The 22,527-nt window shown below is 43.8% G+C and overlaps 1 protein-coding gene across 1 annotated transcript; it reads right to left on the bottom strand.

The window, feature by feature from the left end:
- Window positions 1–3,142: 3,142 nt before the first annotated feature.
- LOC8051585 (replication termination factor 2) lies at window positions 3,143–22,288 on the bottom strand. Its single transcript, XM_029976905.4, has 8 exons — window positions 22,108–22,288; window positions 21,868–21,962; window positions 21,678–21,762; window positions 19,079–19,215; window positions 18,289–18,367; window positions 16,871–16,984; window positions 11,000–11,102; window positions 3,143–3,512 (listed from the first exon to the last, which is right to left on the bottom strand). Exons 1-8 carry the CDS (start codon window positions 22,174–22,176, stop codon window positions 3,304–3,306), a joined length of 891 nt encoding a protein of 296 aa, XP_029832765.1. The 5' UTR covers window positions 22,177–22,288; the 3' UTR covers window positions 3,143–3,303.
- Between the last annotated feature and the right edge of the window lie 239 nt (window positions 22,289–22,527).

Consider the following 22,527-nt stretch of genomic DNA (forward strand, 5'->3'; position numbering starts at 1 on the left):
ATTAAATTTAAAGATTGCCTTGCATGTGCTACCTTATTTTATTCATTGTAATTTAAGTGTGCATTGTCATTTCCATTTTATCGTGTTAGCGCAATGAAGTTGCCACCTAGGACTAGCATACATTTATTCATTTCATTCATTGTAATTTAAGTGTGCATTATCATTTTCAGTCTGACCTGTTACCGTAACGAAATGACATCTAGGACTAGCGTATCTTTATCAATTTTGAGATCATCTATTGCAAACGAATAAAACCCGAGGGGATCTGAAGTTGAGAATAACAGTACATAAGGTATGATTGAATGCAGAAAGCAATTTGCTTTCAACTGTAAATGGCACACTTGAAGGACGGTGTAATAAAGAAGTATGAAAAGTTTTCGTGAATTACAACGCATGCCTCTGCGTTTAGAATGCTGTCTCATTCTGTATTCTACAGGTAGCCAGCCATAGGAAACCTCAGCGAATTGGTTATTGCCACCCAATTATCGAGCGTGAGTAGCATGAGCGTTGCATTAGTAGTCCATCGGATGCTATATACCAACTCATCATTGATAAACAAGCTTCTGGTCACACGAAAATGGTGGGCACTGCTTGCATGCAAAAGGCTATTTGTGTTTCATCATGGGCGTGAACAAAACTTAGCTTACAAACGCGAGGATACTGCCTTGAACTACTTTTGCACTGCAAAAATGCACGTGCTCCGCAAACCCGTTCAAAACGTGGAGCTCACCCTTGTAACTCCCACTATGTTAAAACAAGTTCAAAAGTAATGTGAAACAGGCATGTGCCCATGACCACAGTTTGTGTGTGAGACTAAAGTCCCTTGATGTGTTTGTGTTCATTTTACAAGTAGTGTCAAATGTGCCAATGCACATGGCCCATGTGCAGCCCTCTACTCCATTTCATACTTAATATACAACACTGTCAACGCCGCTGGCGCGATCATGAGGCTTGATCTCGTTGATCATTTGCACGCGTTCTCCCGCAAACGAAACCATCGATGAAGCCAGGCGCTCGCGTGGCTTCATCGGCGCAGCTTTCGTTTCTGGAACGTGTCTTGCGCGTTCGTACAGCGATTGACGGTACTGGGAAGAAACGCAAAGCGACAAATTTATCAAGGGGGTTTACGTGAAACTAAAGCTGGGAGAGGCAGAAGAAAAAGCTCTGTAGTATGCAGTTCAACAAAAAAAAAAAACGCTTTTTTTCTAGTTCTATAAAAATGTCTTTAACTGAAAGCATTTCATATTCAGTAATATTGGAAAAGTACCCTATACACACGTTTTCAGACGTCTTAACGACAATTCTATCTTTATGGAGTCTTAGCGGCTTTTGGGGGGATTTTTTTTTCTTTAGTTAGGGAAGTGTTCGTTGCTAAAGCTGCGTAGACGGGTAGTCGCCAAGGCCCATAAATGCATAATCCTCTTCTTAAAAAAAAAAAGAGGAAAATAGGTTAGTGGGGTAGCTCTTCAACGGCTTCCAGTAAACAGCTTTCAAGTTTCAACTACATTGTTTCTCTAGAGTGGAGAGGGGGAGGGAGACAAAAACCAGACAGTTGTCGCTGTTGAGGGTGATGTCAGGTAACGTTGGTTGACGCAAAAATGAAGACATTCTCAAACTCCAAACGACTTAGAACAAATTCCTTATTCGTGGATTATATTTCTCTAGTAGGTTTTGGGAAAATCCTTTGTGACCACCGCGAAAAAAAAAAAAAAACTGTGCGTTTTGAAGCAAGCAGTTTTGCTCGATAAGGATGATGTGGATTTGTTCCAGGGGTGTTGGTAAGGCATGATGATTAAAACGTACAGCATAAATAGACATGATAACAGAGAAAGGACACACAATCTTTTGTGTGTCCTCTCTCTTCTGTTTCATCTGTTTGCGCTGTACGTTTTAATCGTGACGGAGAGGTATACAAAAGGAGTATGACGTCAATGATGTTTTGTTCCGGTGTTTTGTTTCTGGACCAGGATCTTCTCGCCAACGTCTTGAGTTACTCAAAGTTAAAGTTGCGATGCAACAATATTAGAAAGAATTTGCAGTTTTCAATTTTTACATTGTTTATCTTGCTAAAAAGAAAAAAAAAACCACCTCATTCTCTTTAGAAAAGAACGGAAATATTTCGCGACTCGCAGCCGCGTGGTGGCGGAAACGGGAACTAAGGCATGACGCGCAATGTGTATAATATAATAGGTTGGCGAAATGTGCTATTAAGTGCTCAAGCTAGTGCCATGTTTGATAAATATCGTCGTTTCAACATGAGTAAATAAGTCGAAAACCCCATGCCATCGACAAAGTTGTACTATATTCAGTTTTAGTGGCGCCATCTGCCCGAGGTGAAAGAAACTATTCCTCCCTTGCGCCTCACCCATCTCATTTCGTTGTGCTACTACATCAGTCGAACTTCCTTACAAAAAGACAAGCTCTTTGCTCTCTCTTTCTCTCTCCCCCTACCCCCACCCCCTCTCCCCGCCACGTGAATCGTAAGCAGAGGCCGCGCACGCTGAAGGCTCTAAAAGAGATCCCAACCAAATACCCTTTATCCAACACCACCTAGAAATAAGGCCGTAGCGCTCTTCTTGTGACGTCGCAAAGGAAGATGCTCACGTCACTCAGAAGAGCGTGCAGGAAATTAATTCGCTGTTAGATTATACAATATTTTGAGCACTCACCTCCGATTTCTACCGGTGGCGTGTTCAGTGCAGCTGTTCTCAGCATCACTGCACTGGCGGATGCCATAATGCAGGGCAAGAAACATTCCCAGTGAGTTGATAAACGCCAACCGCGGCACACAAGAACACAAGACACGGATACCCAGCACCTTAGAGCTCCCAACGTAGGAGCGGCGCCCCAAATAGCACTTTCGCCGATGTTTCAACCACTCAACATGGCCGCAGAACCTGACGCTTGCTAGACGGCGCTACAGCATTCAAAATGGTGCTGCCCACGATATAGTAAGTAGTATGTTTATATTTTATAAAATTATGTCTAAAAGCAGCTATGCCCGTTTTCACGAAAACAGGACATGAGACTTCCTGGAGGAAAAATGACAGGACGGCAGAAATGAACCTCGACCAAAATGATGGGAATGCCCAGGCCAAAATGGGGTGTCTCATCCCCCAACACTTAATAAAATTCACTTTCATTTTGCTTTTATGCGAAAAAGGTTTATTGTATGCACAAGGTCAGAGTTGCGAATAATCTGTATTTACAAGAGGGTCTGTAAGGTTTCAAATGTGCAGCTGTGTAGCAGTCAGTTCTTCTTGGCACATGGCCTCATGCGTTAGAATCTCTTCCCGTCGGCCTTCAGTAGAAGAGCGGGTTGTGCGTGATCCAGTGGGCCTTGGGCTGGTTCACGGCTGTTGAATGCGTCGTGAAGAGGGACTTGAAGGCCTCGCTGGTCTTGGGGTCCTTCGCAATGCTGTACCCTTGCCTTGCCTTTTCTGGCAGAATCATCTTAGTGGCCGTTCCGACGTCAGGCTTCTTGGCTGCCGTGCCACTGGTGCTTGGGCCGCCTGCAATAAAGTCACGATCAGTAAAGACGAGAAACGACAGCCAGTCTTGTTAAAGGGCAACTCCGGTCCATACTTTTGATTTTGGGATTATGACTGTTTTTAGCACACTCAGCGTCCCTGAATCGCAAGGTGTAATTTTCTTCTTGTTATTGTGAGTAGATTTAAAGATATTGACGCCTCAAAGTTTTGTTTGGGGCGCGGCCAACGAAACCGAAACTAGCCGCTCGAGGCCCCGGCAACACTGGAAATCGGCCGCTATGTGAACGTGACGTCAGGATCGTTCTCGTTCAACGAGTATGCAAGCCGAGCGGCGCCTACCTCTGTTGCGCTAGCCATCTAAAGATAGGAGGTAAGCTAGCTGATTTTGTTTCATTTCTGTATGCGTGATAGTTATCCAGCATATGTAACAAGAGTTAGTGCGTATACCCAAAAGCTAGCAACTGGGAAACCGGTGAACTCGTTCGGTGACGTACTCGGCGGCCGCCACCGTGCGTGCGCTATGCCGTGCTCGTCGCTTGTATACCCAAAAGCTAGCGCCTGGAAAGCGAGTGAACTCGTTCGGTGCCATACTCGGCAGCTGTCGCCGTACTTGCGGTCTTCCGTACTCGTCGCTAGGCCTAAATTGCCATCGGGGCTCCGTGGATGGAGCGGCGTTGCTCTACGCCGCACTGCCAGTGACGTACAGTATACTGGGGGCCTTCTCGCTTTCGCGCTGCAGGTCAGTCCCAGACACGAAGCTTTGAGGCTCTCCGGCGTGGGCCGCGGCGCCCGAAGACACCTGTGCTAAGCTGTACACGTCTTTTTTTTTTGTTATGTTTATTTCTGGCGCGTAAAAGCTGAAGTCCAAAGTCCACTCGTCGAACAGCGTTCACCCACACCTTCTCCAATTTCCGGTCCGTTGAAAACTTGTGAAAAAGCACCTCCGCGTTGTGCAGCGGGTTGTTTGAGCAGCCCACAGCGCTACAAGTTGTACTCGGCATCTTTCGAGGAACAGCTGGGCAGTCTTGGGTGCATTGAGTTGCTCGCTAAAACGAGTCTTGGAGTCCTCACAAGCAAATAAACAAAAGGCTATACCGAAGATACACCGGCTACAGATAAAAGCAACGGCTAAACACGCCAATTACAAGCCGAGGTATAGGCGGTAGCAGCTCAAAGAAGTGCACTCCGCGCAACGCCCGGACCGGAGGAAAAAAAGAGAATGATACTGACGTCACGGCCCAATGTTGCTTTAGCGATCGGCAACCCGCTGGCCGCCCGCTAAGGAGCAACGGCTCGCGGCGGGTCGTATTTTTATTATCGGCATCAGTTGAGAATGTGGCGTCCCCCAGACGTAATTTTTTGGCTGGGGTCGTATTTTGTGTCACTACAGCGCGATACCAGTAATTTATTTCATTTTGAGTTTTGGCCGGAGTTGCCCTTTAATGATACCAGAAAAACGGCAACTAGCAACAATTCCCAATTTATTTACTTATTTATTTCAATGTCTCAGGGCTCAGGGGCATTACAGAGGGGGTGGACATACAATATTGGTTCAGTAAAAAATTCAAACACACGAGGCAACTTGGTTATAAAAGTTAATCCGGCACAATTTTAGCAGAAATGAGTAGTTATAATGCTTTTCTAAATAAAACAATTGATGGAATAATTACTAATGATGCGAAAAGGTGGTTCCATTCCAATGGCGTTCAGGGAATGAAAGAGTCGATGCAAGTTGAAGTTTCACAACGAGGTATGCCAACTTTAAAACTGTGATCGATGTGGGGAGAAAATAAGAGGGGCTAATGAGTGGTTTGTCTTTCAGAGAAGCGTTGGAATATTAAATTTTATGAAAGAGGCATAAATGAAATAATTTTTGGCGTGAGGATAGAAGAGGCAGAGATAGGGTGATTTTCATAGACGAAACACTTGCGGTGCGATGATAGTTACAGACTATGAAACATGCGGCGTGATTTTGCAGTGCTTCAATATTTGTTATAATCGTTGAGTGACCAGGGTCTCAGACTACTGCAACATATTCCAGCTTTGAATGTATTAAAATCTTGTACAGAAGAAGTTTTAGTGACATAGTGGTTAGTTTCTTTTAAAACATCCAAGCACTGCATTAGCATTACTGATTATATGATCAGAATGAAATTTTCATGACAGGTTAGAAGTGATGTGAACACCAAGATACTTCAATGAGGTTACAGATGTGAGCCGAGTTTGACAAATTGAGTATGGTGATGGTGACGTTTTACGGTGAGACACCCTTATAGTTTTACATTTGTTAGTATTGAGAGTCATTTGCCATATGTTACACCATTCCAAAGCCACGCATAAGTCAGCCTAACGAAGAGTACCATCCAATTTGCTAGTAATTTCATGATATATTACACAGTCATCTGCAAATAAGCTAATATGGGATGATACACATAATGGTAAGTCATTAATATAAATACGAAACAGAAGTGGTCCTAAAATGAACCCCTGAGGAATACCGGAGGTAACAGGGCTGAGGCAAGAATTTTCATGATATGCAGTAACAAACTGTGATCAATTACAGTTACAGGTTAAGAAGGTAGCGGCGAATGCCCCTCAAAGGGAATCATATATCCCTCCACCACCTCCGCATCCACTAGCGTCCCATCGTTTCCGTGACGTCGCGGCCAACGCGCGAGGAGGGTCTCGCCTTTCTGTACATATTTGCTTTGTCTTTCGACTTTGACTTAGCATTGTGGAAGCCACGAGAGGGAGATTAGAGTTTTCCCCCTGCGATGGAAACAAATACGACTTTCGGGGATTAGCTTCCCCCTCCTATAAATACAAAGGCTGCTTTCAAGGGCTCGGTTCCCCCTCCAATGAATACGAAGATTGCTTTCTTAAAAAGTGGGGGTCGAAGACAAGTTGGCACCACTCTGTGGCCATTATCGATCCACTGAAGCGGAACAAAGACCGTTTCCAGTAAACACTTTTTTCTACTGCGGAGGGTATTGAAACGGGGGTATCACGCTTGTGGGAGGAGCTTCTCCTACCTTCTTGACTTGTAACCAGTCTTGGGTAGTAACGCGTTACTAGTAACGCATTACTGTAACTTTGTTACTTTTTTGGTAACTTGTAACTGTAACGAGTAACTTTTTAAAAATGTAACTTGTAACTGTAGTTCTATTACTTTTTTTTGAGGCAACTAAGAAAGTAACGACGTTACTTTTGTCATTACTTTCCAGTGTTTTATGAATAATATATCACTGAACGAGTGCAATTTAGCCATTCCTTGCACTTTTCAAATCATCTATTCCGACATTTCGAGTGTCAAGTTGGCCTTGCACTAACTTGTGAATACATTCTTTTTCGCGAGTCACGATCTGAATATAGCCACGTGTAGATTTTATGAAAAAATATCTAGTTACCTTTACGCACGCTCTTGTACTTTGTGTCCTGAAGCACTACCTATGTTGTGGTTTTTCTTTTTTCTGTGCAAACGCTTTTTAATCGGGTGAGTCAACCGTGAAACAACAATGCACGTAAAGGTAACTGCGCATGTCTCGTATTTTGATTAGCGCCACTACTTCGCACTGCGCATGTTTTGTATTTTGATTTGCGCCACTACTGTGGCGTGGAAACTTTCAAACACTAACTTCGAGAAGCAACTGCTGCTAAGTTACAATATGAAGTAAAAATTGTACTTTTTAATTTTATGCAATAAAACATTGTAAGGGGCGTTTTTTAGTTTTTTCAAAATTTTTGTGTGTTATAGAAAAGTAACTGAAAAGTAACGTCGTTACTTTTTAAAAGTAACTGTAACTGTAACGAATTACTTTTTAAAAGTAACTTACCCATGACTGCTTGTAACCGACTATAGTAAGAAATCATTTAATCCAGGACAAAACATTAGAACCAATATTGAGTTTATCAAGCTTAAAAAACAACAGTTTGTGAGATACTTTGTCAAAGGCTTTGCAAAAGTCGAGAAAGACGCAATCAACCTGAGATCCACGGTCAAGGATGGAGAAAAGATCACGAGAGAAGTAAGAAGTTGAGTTTCGCAGGACAGCGATTTTCGAAAGCCATATTGTGAGGGTGAGGAAAAAGAATTTGAATCAAAAAAACTAACTAGAACAGAACAAATCATGTGCTCTAAAACTTTACAGGGCGTGCTGGTTAAGGAAATGGGTCGATAATTAAGAGGGCTATGTTTGTTACCTGATTTATGATGAGGAACTACATCTCTTATTTTCCAATCGTTTGGTAAAATGCCAAGGTCAAGTGATTGTCGAAAAGTTTTTAGGAGAAAAACAAATGTAAATTTTGTACTTTAAAGAAATTCAGAACCTATGTTATCAACACCACACGATAAGGACATTTTAAATCATTGATTAGTATAACAATCCCGTCATAATCAGAAACAAGTGGATCCCCTAGAAAGAAGTTGTAAACAGAATAAGTCGGGCTATCAGATTTTACATTACTATAAAATGCTTTCACAAAAATATCATATAGTAGAGATGCACACTGATTGCTTTGAATATCTAGACCGTTATCTCCTGCCAGTGAGGGAACAGTATTTTTGGGGCACATTTACAAATTGCTTTGTGCTATTAGATAACATGAAAGGTAGGGTTACATTAAAAAAAATTGTTTTGGTCTCTCTCACAGCCGTCTTATAAGTATCCGCAACTTCTTTGTAAGCATCCCAAGGAGCAGCGAGGGCAGATGACTTTGCAGTGCGGAATAAACATTTTTTCTTGTTACAAAGGCGTTTCAGAGCGACATTAAACCAAAGAGATTGGGATTCAGAAACAAGAAACCTACACCGAATGAATGAAGTAATAAGTGTTTCTTTTATTTTTAAACAAGTTCCAATTAGTTTCAACTGGACGCCCTGAAAAAGAAAGCAGAAACTCTTCCAGGAACGCAGCTAATTCTCTATTCATTGCGTCAAAATGTGCCCTTCTATAATCACGGAATCGCTTAGTAGTCCTATTCGAGACACACATGAGTATGCAAGTTGAAGTATAGAATGCAATGATCACTAATTCCTGGTAAAAGGGTTATGGAAGAGGCGAGGCTAGGCTCAGTGGAGAGAACTAAATTTAACACACTAGCTGTAGTATCGGTAATCAGAGTTGGTTTACTAACAAGTGGTGAAAAAAAAAATGAAAACCGAGATCAAGAAATTCTGAGTTCACAGGCGAATTGCAAGTAGCTGTCGGAAAAGCACCAGACCAATCACTAAAAGGTAGGTTGAAGTCACCCAGCATTAACGTCGGCGCAAGATGAAACCTAGAAAAAATTGTATTTTGAAGCATCACGTAACCTGGAGCAGAAGCCTGCAGTCGTAATGGGAGAATGATAGGCGCATACAACATTTCTGTGGGCACAAAGCAAACGCACGTATACCAGTTTTAGTGAGGTAGCAATATCTACATGACAGCATTCAAGGTTATTATTTATTGCAATTAAAACCCTGCCACAACATCTATCACCCCTAACAGAACAATAAAACCTATACCTCTCAGCGCGATAAAATATTTCCTAGTCGTGCGCCAAACTCAAAAGCCATGTTTTAGTTAAAAAAACTTCACTAGATCACGCATCAATGACTGATGATGGTTCGTAGGAATTCTGGATAACACTTCTGATGTTAGTAAAAAGAACTGGCAGGGAACTAGGTTTTTTTATCAATTGTTTTCTTAAAATTCAAAGTTGCAGGTGCACCAGTGATATGTCTTGCTAGCTATGTGGTAGCCTCATAGCTTGACAAGTTTCATAACTAAAACAAAATTGTTTATCACCTACGAACAGCTTGTCACCACAAGGTCTGTAAGGACCTCCCTGGGTATGGGCAAAATTTAAAAGCTTCTTCCTTGCAAGCTCTATGTTTTTCGGGTAATCCTCACCAACAAAAATGTTTGTATCTTTTAGCTTGCTGCATGGCTGCACCACAACTTTTTTGTGTTTAAAGAGGGCAAACTTCACAATAATAGGTCTTTTCTTATCTGGGTTGAACTTGCCAATCCGATGAGCCCTGTCTATTGTACCGGAGTTAATCTGTGTGCCAAGTGTGGCGTTGCACACGTCTAAAACAAGTTTCTCCGATTCAGCCCATGTTTCCTTGACTGCATCTTCTAGCCCGAAAAAAAGTAGGCTGGATCTACGGGAACGGCTTTCCGCATCATCACGGAACGACGCTGAAGGAGTGCCATTTCCGAGAGAATGTATTCTACCCTTGCCTCAATTTCTTTCGTTGCACACATTTTCGATTTACCAATGGCAAGGTCACCTTCGATAACCCCGACACGCATAGTTAAAGTGGATATTGTATCATTTCTATGCTTCTGGTCATCTTTTATTTATTTTAGTTCAGCTAAACACTTGCCTAGCCAACATGTAACTGGGTAACAATTTCCTCCATCTATGATGACGACTCTGCCTCCTGCTCAGACATGGAGCCAGAGTTACTTTCCACGTTCACTACTGAGAAGCAACAGCAAGTCTAGAAAACGCCTCAAACACTACCGCGGGCCGAACCGGATCTCCCTTCTCTCCCACGGAATGAGTCCGAGGAGGTCGGTAAAGTCTGAGGAGCAGACGAGTCACTTTTTCGCCTCTGCTGGCACTGCCTGGCCAGACCTTGCGCACCTCTACCGGATAGGTCGTAACGCATCGACGCCGCAGAGTGGCAATGCTCTTAACTACGCCGGCCTCTCCGTAGCCTTGCCCATACTGGGAAAGCAGTGTCCCATGGCATGTCATGCTCTCCGATAGCTGCTCTTCAAGCGCCATTAGAATCGGCTGTTTGGAACGAAAAAGAAGGCCATCCATTCAAAATAAAAACATGCAATTGTCATTAGCACGTATGGCCAATCCCGTTTAACACATTACTGAACGTAAGAAGTATATTTAAATTTTCATTCCAGTCTACCTTTAAAGCATAAATAGATGCACATAAATTATGCCCAGTTTGATACACATGAAACACTTACTGCTTGTTTTATGACGCATGTGCCACCGATCAAAGAACATTTAATCGGCTCGTGTACCTTTGTAAACCATGTCAACATGAGCACGCTACCTTCTTTCACGTCGCTCTAAATCCCCCTAAAAAGGATTACAAATGCTCGAGCACAAAAAGATTGACTTCTCAAAGCAACGATTAGCATTAGAGCTGCTGCAAGACGCTGGCGGTGTACACCCCAAACAGACGCCGCATGCATGTTCACCTTCGTGTTGGTGTAAGAGTCTGTGGCAGACTCTTGAACCAACAGTAGGTCCCTGTGTAATAGCCACGGACAAAATGAACTAAAATGCACTGACACACTCGCCCCGCTCGTTCATAGCAGCCCCTGGTGGTCACAAGAGAAACCATAGCTTGTCCAAGAGGCCTGTTACATGCTCTCCTCAATAGTCCCCCGTTCGAGATCTCGCATCAGCAACAAAGTGCACTATTGCTGCATTTCAGAGATCTCTTTCTGCACGACCCTACGACGACGAGCCAAGAAGACACCCACCGTTGGCCATCTTGCTGGACACCTTCTTGACCGCCTCGGCAGTGTCTGTCTTCGCCTTCTTGCCTACGTCGTCGGTTGCCTCGCAGGCCCGTTTCTTCAACTTCTGCGGGACAGACATCGGCGTTTATTTTATAAAATGCAGTTTCTTGTGGAGAAAAAATAAACAAAAACAGAACACGAACAAAGCACACGGTTACTCGAAGTCAACAAAAGCATTCGATCAAGCTTGCTGGCAGTGAATTAGACGAAATGCTGCGGCAGGACAGTAGGTCCTTAGAAGTGCCAGAGAAATGATAAAAGAAACAAGCCAACAACCAACAGCCACTAGCAGTGCTAATATGTCAATGCAGTTGCAAAGGGGTTATCTCAAGAGGTATGGTAAAACCATCCAGTTCTTCGAGGCCACCAGGTTCTGTTTCATGGACACTTAAAGGCCGACCTACAAAATCCTCTTCCGCCAAGAAAAAAACAAGTTCCCAGTTTTTTTTTTTTTTTTTTTTTCCATTCCCATCTACGCAGAAGTGGGTCTCTGAGCTGCTCCCCACAGAAAAGGGGAGGGCTTCTTTCTTTCTCAAATGGAAAGAAGGAAGTTGAGGAGAGTTTCCTCCTTTGTGACTGTTTGTCGGCTGCTGAACCGAAATTTGGATTTCAGAAAACAATGCAGGAGCGGTAAGCAGGACGCTACAATCCCTAAAACACCACTTGCAAGGCGATATTTCGAATGGACGGCCGTATTTTTGGAAAAAGAGGTAGAGAATGAACGCAGCCAACGAGGCGCATGACATAAACATATCTCGTTTCCTCCTCTCTTCGCTTCGCCCCCTCAAGGCGGCGAGGCAAAGAAGATGCGAGACCGTTTCCTCTCCTTCTCGGAGAAATAAGATGTCACCATACCTGTCAAATGCGCCTCCTTCTTTTTATAAAAAAAGAGTCATCGGTTCGAGATATCGCTGCATGAGAGATGTTTTGGTGTTCGTAGCATCCCGTTGCATGCTTCTACCGCCTTGTTTTGTGGAATCCAGATTTTGGTTCAGCATCCCTTTAAGACCCTTTTTACTTAAGTTAAGTAGAGCCACCAAAAGAGCTGTGCTTAAGAGAAAAGGCCTCCAAACCCCGAACCGCGGTCCTCGACCCAGCCCATGGCTGGCCACGGTTCCTCCAATGAAGCCCCGCCCACTTCCAGCAGGCCCGCCCAGCGCAAAAATAAGTGCGCGAAAAGGAACAGCACCACAACACACACCAACCGCGTAAACGAAAAGGAAAACTGCCTATCATAAGGTGTGCTCGCTGTTCATATTATTTATTGAACATCTTCATCACCAACATCACCATATGAGGACTTCAGTCATTCTGAAGCAGGAAATAATAATGAAGAAAATATTATTATTATTAATATTATTATTATTATTATTAGTCCCCTGTTTCATATCTGTATAACTATGCATGTTAAAATTCCTCTGCGTTCCCACATATACATTGTGCTTAGTGTCCTGCGTCGTATCAATTGCATACTGTCAGCATCCCAGTTCTATCATTCTCATTAGACTTCTAACCCGTCGGAACAGGCCAAAGTTTCCATGCACTTTGATTTATGCCTCGTGACGTTCTTGGACCCAATTATCAAAGCGCAGCTCTTGGGCGCCCGTTTCCGGCTTGAGCAGCGTCGCTGTCAGCGTAATTGCGCATTGCATTATGAGACGTGTCCCATAATGACATCACACGTGACATCACTAGGGTCACTAGGGTTACGAGTAACATCACTCGCAACCGCGCATTGCATTATGGGACGTTTCCCATAATGACATCGCGAGGGTCACGACTGGCATCACGAGAAAGGGGGGGAAGGAGGGAGGGAGGAGGGGCATACCCTCCTCTCTGTACTCTCCCCTCCACCTCCTCAAAAGCTGCGCTCTAAGTCAGCATTACAGGGAGTTGTAAACGTCTTTCATTTTTGTGCAACGTCATAACTAGCTAAATAGTGGATTTATTAGTAAAGTAGATATATTCATCAACCTTATATTTTTCGTTTTTAATGTTTACTCTAACTTTCAATGTTGTATTTAAATGCTTATCTATAGGTTAATTTATTCCGTTCTTCCTCATTTATATTTACTTTTTTTTTATTTTCTGGCCCTCGAGACAGCGATATATCCCAGATCCAGCCCCTCAGAACAACATTTGGAGAGCCCTGCTTTAGAGGGTCAACACTTCAGCTGTTGGATGGATGGATGCTGATGGCTCTACTCTTCATAACAGGCGGTAGCTTGCGCCATCTAGCCAAGAAACCAAAAGTGTGATTTTTTTCCTCGCTGCCCAATTTTCTTCCCCTCTGTCTTTCTGTAACTATTACCATGCAGTGTAAGATAGTTGTCGCCAGTTTTTGTCGACGTGCCTGACAAAAAATGCAAACGGTGCTTTCCGTCGTCCCGCTTGCCAAAACAGCTCACAGCAAAGCAAAACACTACCGCGATCATTCCCAAACATTGTACCTACCGCTCAAAAGGTTGCATTGCTGAACTATAACCGTAGCAAACAGCGCCCGTGCAATTCTAAGTGCCAAGGAGGCGGCACCCACCAGCTGATGGCATGTAAACAAATGTCATACGACTCAAATCTACGAATGACCGTCTTGGCGAAGTCGGACAATGAGTAAAAAGAGTGCCGATGCTCTGAGCCTAATTTCCTATACACGTTTGCGAGTACGGTCCCTGGACACCACCACATTGCTCGCTTGGCGTGCGCTTGGGCGCGGCCATAATCCGATTACGACACCCTGCTGCAGTGGCTTAAAGGGATAGTGTAGCAACCGCGTAGCCTCCGCCGTGCATTGCGAGCAGCTGGCATTTGGAAGACAGTGACGTCACCATGTAGGAGGCGCTCCACTCCTTAACACCACGACGTGCCCGGCCAGCATGCAGGCAAGCAGTGCCAGAAGCACGTTGTTGGGTGCTTTCGAACGCGATAACAACACTTCAGATTTCTGAAATCTACATCAATAAATATTATAATTAAAGTCCAATGAACGGACGATGATGGGGCTTGTATTGGTGGGGAATAAATATCTGAACACCACCGCAAAATACAAAATTCTAAAAGTGTGCCCCGAGAGAGTCGTGAGAGTTGGTTTTTCACGTAGTGCAGTTGTTCGTCAAAAAAGATTACCGTAATATCCCGAGTCATCGCCCACCCCCCAACCGCCTGAAATTCGTTAAAAAAGTGGGGTGGGCCATGCCTCGGTGGGTGAGCACAAACACTTAAAAAAAAACGGAAAAAACCGCCTATTTTTCTCTGCGTATCTAGCGCTGATGCACAAGAGACACATCAAACTCAGAACTCGATTTAGTTTCATTGTTTTATAGAAAAAAAAATGCTCACGAAAGAATATTTTACTATAGCGAAGTCCGTTGCTTGCATACGCGCTAGAAACACCGCCGATCTGCATATAGCACGAACGTTTGTTCCGTGAAAGAATGTCACCATTATGTTCTCCTAGTTAGTAAAAAAAAGAAGAAAAGTCTACAAGAAAATAGAAAAACCGACCAGGCGCAACGAGCGAGCGAGCGGACCAAAGAAGCGACCAAGAGCAATGCTGGGAAAGCCGGCGGTTGCGTTGGCAAATACTTTGGCGTCGGGCCAAGTCGGGCAAGCTCTTGCGCAACTTTCTTGTTTGGTGCGTACATACGTGTGTCTGTGCACGGCGGGCTATCAATGCACGGGCTATCAATGCACGGTTGGGACCCTCTGCAAACGTCTGTGTAGGACGTTCCAGCAAAGCTTTATTTACGCTTTGGCTTTGCCTAAAATATTGCACAACAGCGGTCGCGACGGGCGGGAAGAAGGAGCGGGTTCGCGGTGACCTTACTTCGGCGGAGACAGACTGACCTAACACTCCGGGGTAACGTTAACAAACTCCTATTTTGTTATCTCCATCGTTTTCTTTTCGCACGGATACACGACCACTTTGGGGTCGCTCACGGAGAAAATGCGTAAACAAAAAGAAGTGTCTTTCCCTCCTTCGTTTTACTTTGTCACGGACGTCCTCCAACTGTAAGGTCCGCGGCCGCGTCATTCGGGTAGGATGAGTGTTCGCGGATCGCAGAGTCCGCGCTGGGGTATTTGAAGGGGTGGGCGATGACTCGGTGTTTTTTCGGAAATCGATATTGGCCCAAAAAATGGGGTGGGCGATGGCTCGGGGATGGGCGATGACTCGGGATATTACGGTATAATCTTTTTTGTTCACTCTTCTGACTTACCTACTTCTACAAGACGTGCCTGCACTCCCAAACTGTAGTTCATCCACAGGTTATGTATTTTAACAAAATTATTAAAGTATGGCGGAAACCCACATTGTGCAATTTCTTTTCGGAAGTATTTGCCAAAATGTTTTCATTGTCAAACCACTATATAATATAAAGGCTACCTAGCAATTGTTTTCGGTTTCGATTTCGGTTATCAACAAATCAAAATAAAAGTTTTGTTCAGGTCACGGCTACTAAGCAAAATATGGTATTTAACGGTTTTCGCTCGAGCTATATGAAGCTTTGCTGTGTTTCAACTAACTCCATTCCTTGCATAAATTATTGGTTTTATTTTTTTTTTAATCAAAACTACTAAGTATGTGTCTTTCACTTCATTGAACCACTTTATTTTACCTAAATACTTTGTTAACTTTACCTTCGTTAAAACAGCAATTAAGCCTCCATACATGCTCCACAATATGTACTGTAATTTTATTATTTTATTTTGCTCATTTCATCTGGTGATGCATCTGTGCATATCTTTAGTTTGTTTTAACATCTTGTCACAGTAATCAGCCACAATTATGCAAACCTTTTTAACATTTTATGACCTTAATAAGTAAAATTCACACATTAAATAAGAAATGTGCAATTTCTGAAATTTTACAATTTTTCCATCGCATTTTCTTTGTCGCGGTATGGTGCAAGAGACAACAGAGGCTGTGTGCAGAGCCAGTTGACAAACCAATAACATTATTACACTATAATCACTGTTCAATTGTGTAATATAAAAACCCTATAAAAAGAAAACAGGTGGTGCAGTACAGAACGAGGTTATACAAGTGGTACCCCTACATTTATTACAAGAACCAATTAACAATGAAAATCTAACTCACATCTGTTGACACGCCCAAAGAATAAACATGCGAAACCATCAGTCACGCGTCTATCAAGGGACTCAAGCCGTCGTCTCATCTGTTCTACCGTCTGCATGCTTAAAGTGCTTAGGTAGCACCAATATCAGATTGAAACATGCGTTAAAACCCTGGATCCCTGGGTCCTGCGGCGCGAGCTTTCGCTATACGTATTTCAAGCTGTGGTGAGCCACCGACACCCAACTAAGGCCAGCGGGGACTGAAGGCAATCCAAATGAAATTTGACTTTGCACCGGAGCATGTGCGTGCTCCTATTTCGGTATATCACGCCCTTGCTATGATTTTTCAGCACCAGAAGAGTTTACTCATCGATGACCTCAAAACTGCAGCACTGATGAAAATCACGGAATTTCTTAAATCAACGCCGCATATCCGCGTCGGTCGCAAGAAAAATCAAATTCGACAAGATCGACTGCAGTGTAATTCACCTTGCAAGTTTGTCCGAGTGCTGCAGTCAAAGCATTGGCTCGTGTTTAGAGATGGATGATACACAAGGAAAGAGACGCAGATATGCCCGCATGCCCGGCAGTCACGGTTCAGCTCCCCCCAACTGCAATCCTTGTACAAAGAGATGAACTAACGTGCGTCTGTCACACCAAAACCCAAACTGAAAACAACACCAAAAAAGACTGGAACTCTGCCCTCCTAGCTTTCCCTCTATTGCTACAGAATGTTGACCCTGGTGCCCCTAAAATTACCTTGTCAATCTTGGCCCTGGCTCTTCGAATCTCCATCTGTGCCGTCAGCACCGCCACTTCGTCGTCCGTTCCGTTCAGCACGACAATGTCGTCGTCGCGGAAAGGCTTGGCGCACTGCCCAAAAACAGAGGAAGAAATGGGTTGACCTTTATTTTAAAAAGTTGTGCACGAAGTGGTGGGATGCTTTATGAAAAGATTGCTACGGTCTGTTGCAGGTTTAGAAGCCCTCCAATCTTTCTACTTTAGCAGAGCAAGTGCTGGAGAGGCGAGTGGAGAGGACGCCACCAATTGTGGCAAGCAGAGGGCTTTGAGGTAGGGGTTTGTCCCACTATTCTAGACCCGGAACAGACTATAATCTTGTTCCCAATAGGTGTCCACAATAAAAAAAAAGCTATTCCCACACATGCATCAAGGTAGTCATTTAAAATGTTCCACACTTGATTCCGAGGACGGCATTTTTTAAACAGGTTTTCTGTCTTTGAAAAATGAAGGAATGACCAAGAAGACTTTACTCAGCTGGCACATTCTTTACATTCCTGTACGTTTAGCGTCAATGGCCAAGTAAGAAGTCAGAAATACGAACAGGATTGTTGAACGACGGCTTACAGTATATTCCGAAGCTTACTTTTAAGGATGGTGAAGTGGATTTTATTTTATTTTCTTTAACCAGACAGAGTAGTGCCATCCGGTTACTCACATAAGGGTTCACAAAACTCTAAATACATTTAAATAAATAAATAAAAAAATATCAGAACAATACCAAACACCAAAACACCATACTAATCGCTTCTTTTAAGACTTTCTTCTCCATTTCTGCTACTTGAGTGGAAAACAAAATTGAGAGAATTATTAGTTTTTAAATGCACTGCTATCTGAACTTAGCAAGATGTTCTATAGCCGGTAACAGGTCAAGAACGAAGTGGAAGCTCCTCCCACCCCTTTCCACTTCAGCGAAGCAAATGTGGAGAGGAGGTCGCCTCCTTTCCAGCGTTCACAGACTATAGTTCAGACTTAAAATTACATTGGACAGGGAAGTGGAACACATCAGAAGCTCAATACCATAAAGAGAACTTCAAGATTGGCCAAATTTGTTCCGACTTCAGTTTTGCCTCTTCTTTGCTTCTCTGACGGTGCAGGTAGCACATTTCGAAAGACCGCATCATACTTCATCGTTCACAAATGTATGAAACATGTCAGCAGAGTCATTTGCTGCCAGTCATTCGTCCGGTTCAGCAAAGAAAAAGATGTCACAACCGCACTTCGACGTGAATGCGGCGTGGTACCAGAGCCGTAAATAATTCAGAGACGAAGCCTAGACCTGAGGTCACCCTTTTGAAGCGAGCAAGCCTCACTGTCATATGTGCATAGCTTCAAAGGATGATCATAGAGAAAGTTGCGGGAGGTCGGCAGCCACTCACCTTGTGACACACCTCCGACTTGACCTCTTTGAGCGCTCTGTCCGACAGGACGCACCCACACTGCCTTAGGTAACAGAACCTGCAAGAAAAGACGAAGCAATCTTTAAACGTCGAGAACGCTCATGAGGTGGCGCTAGCTACCTCCCGACACAGAGGGTGTCGCCGCTACCATCTGTTTTCATGGATACAGTGAGCACAGAGATGCTATACAAACATCTCTGTCCATGCATACACAAAGGGACAATGTAGGACGCTAGATGCTTGCTGACCAAGACGAGTTGGAAATGTTCACTCAAAAGAGCTTAAGGTTACTCCTTTCGTGTTTCCTTTGGGATAAGCAACGTAAATGTGCGGCAAAACTCTTCACACATGCATACGTCACAAAAAGGTATTTGCTCTAACAGCGATGCTTTCTGGCTTCTACTCAAAAAACTGAACAAAAAAAAAGGGAGTTTTACGCATCAAACTGACGAAAGGCGCCCAACACGCCCCGGCAGAGAACCAAGGATTAATTTTGACCAACTAGGAATCCTGTGACGTGCAACCGAAAGCTTTAATGCAATTAGCCTCCGTTGGATCACGGGCATCTCGGCCAAGCTTCGAACTTGCCAACTGGGGATCCGTAGGCTTTGCCTCGGAGCCAGTTTTCTCCTACTCACATTAATAAAAAGAACAGCAGAGGTGCTGCCACTGGAGTTGAATCAATGCCCACAGTTAGTATGCGAGAATGATTAAAAAAAATTTAACGAACTGCAACTGGTAGCGAAGAAAAAGGTAAGCAAGGCCTCACTTGTGCTTCCCATTCATCTCCAAGCCAACAATGGGGCAGATGAACCGCGACGCACGCAGGTCCACATATTCGTCACCCTTGTCGGCGTCACGGCGACGGTAGCCAGGGTTCTCGGTGAGATTCAGCTCGACGATGTCCTGCGATTTGTCGAGGTAATTAGGCGTTGGACTGACGCCGACGCAACTAGAGTCAACAAGTACATACAAAGTGCCCAGAAAAAAAGATTTTCAATGGTTTTTTTCCACTGCAAACAAAAAAGCTATGCACTGCCAAATGCTAGCTCTCCATCCAACTGTAGCCCTAGAGGTCTGGACCATATTCCAAAGTTTCAGAGCTCGCCATCGTCTGGTTTGAAAGTTATAAGCAATATTCGGATCTTTTTTATGAGAAAATGGCGACCGACAAAGCCAAGGAATACGTGAAGCTGAATGGTGTCAGTTAATGGCTAACAGGAACAGGCACCATTTTCCTATTGAAATTTTTAGACAAACTCTTATAACTTTTCAATAAGATAGTTATTACTTATGAAACTTTGGAACTGGGTCCGGATCGCTAGAGCTACATTTCGGCAGAGACTGAGTGTACGGGCAATGCATAGTTTACTTTTGCGGTGAAAAGAAAAAAAAAGCTTAATATCTGGGTAAGGGGCACACTGTACAAGGCCAAAGTACAGTGCAATGTTTTATTGGGCTATCAGTTCATTACGTAGCATATATGCGTTACATCACAGGGCGTGTTATAATCTGAAACAAACTTAGTCACAGCAATTTCTTTTTTCTTGTTTTACATTTTGAACGTTTGAGACTGGGAACAAAAAAATGAAAGATGTCTACAACTCTCTGTAACGCCGAATTAGAACGCAGCTCTTGAGGAGGGGGAGGGGAAAGTATGTCCCTCCTCCCCCTCCCCCTCTGCTCCCCTCCGATTTAGAGGGAGATTTTCGCTAAATTTAGAAAGAAATTTTCAGCTAAACTTAGCGGGCAAGTTTTTCAGCTAAAACTTTTTTCGCCATAGTGGGGAATTTTTTCCGCTACATTTAGTGGGGAAATTTTTTCGCTAAGCTTAGCGGGGAAATATTTCCGCTAAATTTAATGGGAAAATTTTTCCGCCAAATTTAGCGTGGAAACTTTCCAGCTAAATTTAGCAGGAAAATTTTTATGCTAAATTTAGCGGAGAAATTTTCCCGCTAAAGGCTTATTCACATAATGCATTTTTTCAATGTGCCACAGTTTAGCGAAACCGAGATTTCGTGAAATCTGTCTATTCACACGTGGAGTTTGACACACGAAACCTGTGACGTATTGACTCATGAGGATTTCGCCAAACCTTGACATCTGCACCAAGAATATCAAGCGTTTCGCATCAAAATTATATGAAGTATGCACAGTGTGAAGAGACAGTCTGTTTTATTATTACCACTCAATAAACTTGGTCAGATTCGGCTCATCGGGTTCACTACTCGTGTCAAACCCGGAAAAGACTGCTAACGTCGAAGAACAAGCATACGACCTTGAAGCATTTCAGAGATTTTTACACCACTAAAAGAAAATTATCCCCAGCCATCATGTTTATATGCGGTGCTGGCACTCGTCGCGACTGTTAAAAAATCTGCACCGCACCACCAAGCCGTACTGCCAAAGCGTTGTTCACACGCAACCGAATAGGACCAAGACTCATCGCCCATATGCACCGCTTCTCCACTTGTCGATCGCCATGTTTGCTTTTATTTTTTCGGCTTTGGCTCGGATACGGAATCGGCCAAAAATCAGACACCTCCAAAAGCTCACTCCTCCTCGAAGGTCAGACGTCGTAGCGAAATCGAATGGCCATTGGCAGCGTCCGCGTTTCTCCTACAGGTGATTGACAAGCCTCGTTGAGGTTTCAGTGAAAAATTGTTCCAGAAGCGGGGAACGCGCACCACTTTTTTTGGAGGCGCGCCACTTTTTTGGTTGCGTTCAGACGAGGAATCTGTTTCCCAAAACCTAGTTTCGCGACACAAGATTCGCCAACAAGATACATCGTGTGAATAGACCTTAAATTTAGCAGGAAAATTTCCCCTGCAAATTTAGTGGGGAAATATTCTTGCTAAATTTAGGCGCCATGTGACGTCATTATGGGAAGTCTCAGAATGCAACGCGCAGTTACACCAACAGCAACGGCGTCAGCAACAGCGTTCAAGCCGGAAACGGGTACCCAAGATCTGCGCTCAAAAAGTGGACAAAATGCACGCACAGGTCTGCCTGGAGAGCACCTTCATGGCCTTGGGACTGAGAAATGCATTGGCTTGGAAGGGGGAAACCATCCATCCATTCATGAGACTTGTGTGTAAGTTGTCCACTTTCTGTTCCTAGTCTTGGGAGTTTAAGAGGTTGAAAGTTCGCCAGCTCGCCTCCATTTTCTCACTTATTTCTTCTGTTTTCTTGTTTGCTTCTTTTTCTTGAGCATAATTATGTATTCAGGTGATCACACTAGCTAGAGCTTCGAAAACACAAGCATACCATCTAATTCACTCTTTGCGGAAAACTACAATTATGAATATTACGCAAGTGATTTATGAGATCCACATAACGAATGGGCAGACACAAGATATCAAGCAAACCTTGAGCGATCGGATGTGCTGTGCAGTCTCGCAAGACGTGTCCTTGTTCAGCAGGCACTCAATCACAGATTCCTTGTTGTACAGTCTGAAACCCAAGCAAGAGACCGGTTACGAAGCAGTGTTCGCTGAAACATCGAAAACACACGATATCGCCATTCCAAAGAAACAGGCAGAGACTGCGTTGGCATACCTCCCCAGTTCGCAAGAAACGATCGGCAACCTCAGCTCTTCCTGCGTGACGGCACAGTGTTTCCATTTGGCGACAGCCTCGGCGTCTTTGTCTTTCTGAGAAGTGAGAGAATTAGGAGATTTCTAAGTCAAGTCCCACAAGGTGTAAAATCAACCCCGAAAAGCAGGGTAAACATCGGCGACGGCACAAACGATGGCATGTTGATGGCACTCGCGACAAGCAGAAAATGCCTACACTGACCTGTTCTGGCTTCTGTTTGGTCCTTACAAGTTCGTCTCGACGTGGAATGGTACCACCATCGCATCCCATGTCTCTGTTTTGTGGAAATTGAGCTAAAACAGGAACCAGACGACGTGAAGAATCTGAAGTGAGATGCAACACAGGCTACACTGACGCCGCAACCGGAAACGCGTTTTCCCCCTGGTGGCGGAAACATAACACTAACCATTACCGCTAACCATTATGGGTGAGCAGCAAGCACACTGCGCAGCAGAATGTAGTTCACAGAAATTTACTTTTCTCTACTTTCTATCGTAGCACTGCTCTGTAACATTATTTTCTGGACAAAATCTAAATCTTTATGTTCTCAAACAGCTTTTAATTTTATTTACACTATTTTGTTATCACTTCTTATCCGTTGTTTGAGGCGTAAGGCTACAC

The sequence above is a fragment of the Ixodes scapularis genome, unplaced genomic scaffold, assembly GCF_016920785.2.
Source record: "Ixodes scapularis isolate PalLabHiFi unplaced genomic scaffold, ASM1692078v2 PGA_scaffold8__174_contigs__length_109621045, whole genome shotgun sequence".
In the NCBI taxonomy this organism is placed as follows: Eukaryota; Metazoa; Arthropoda; class Arachnida; order Ixodida; family Ixodidae; genus Ixodes; species Ixodes scapularis.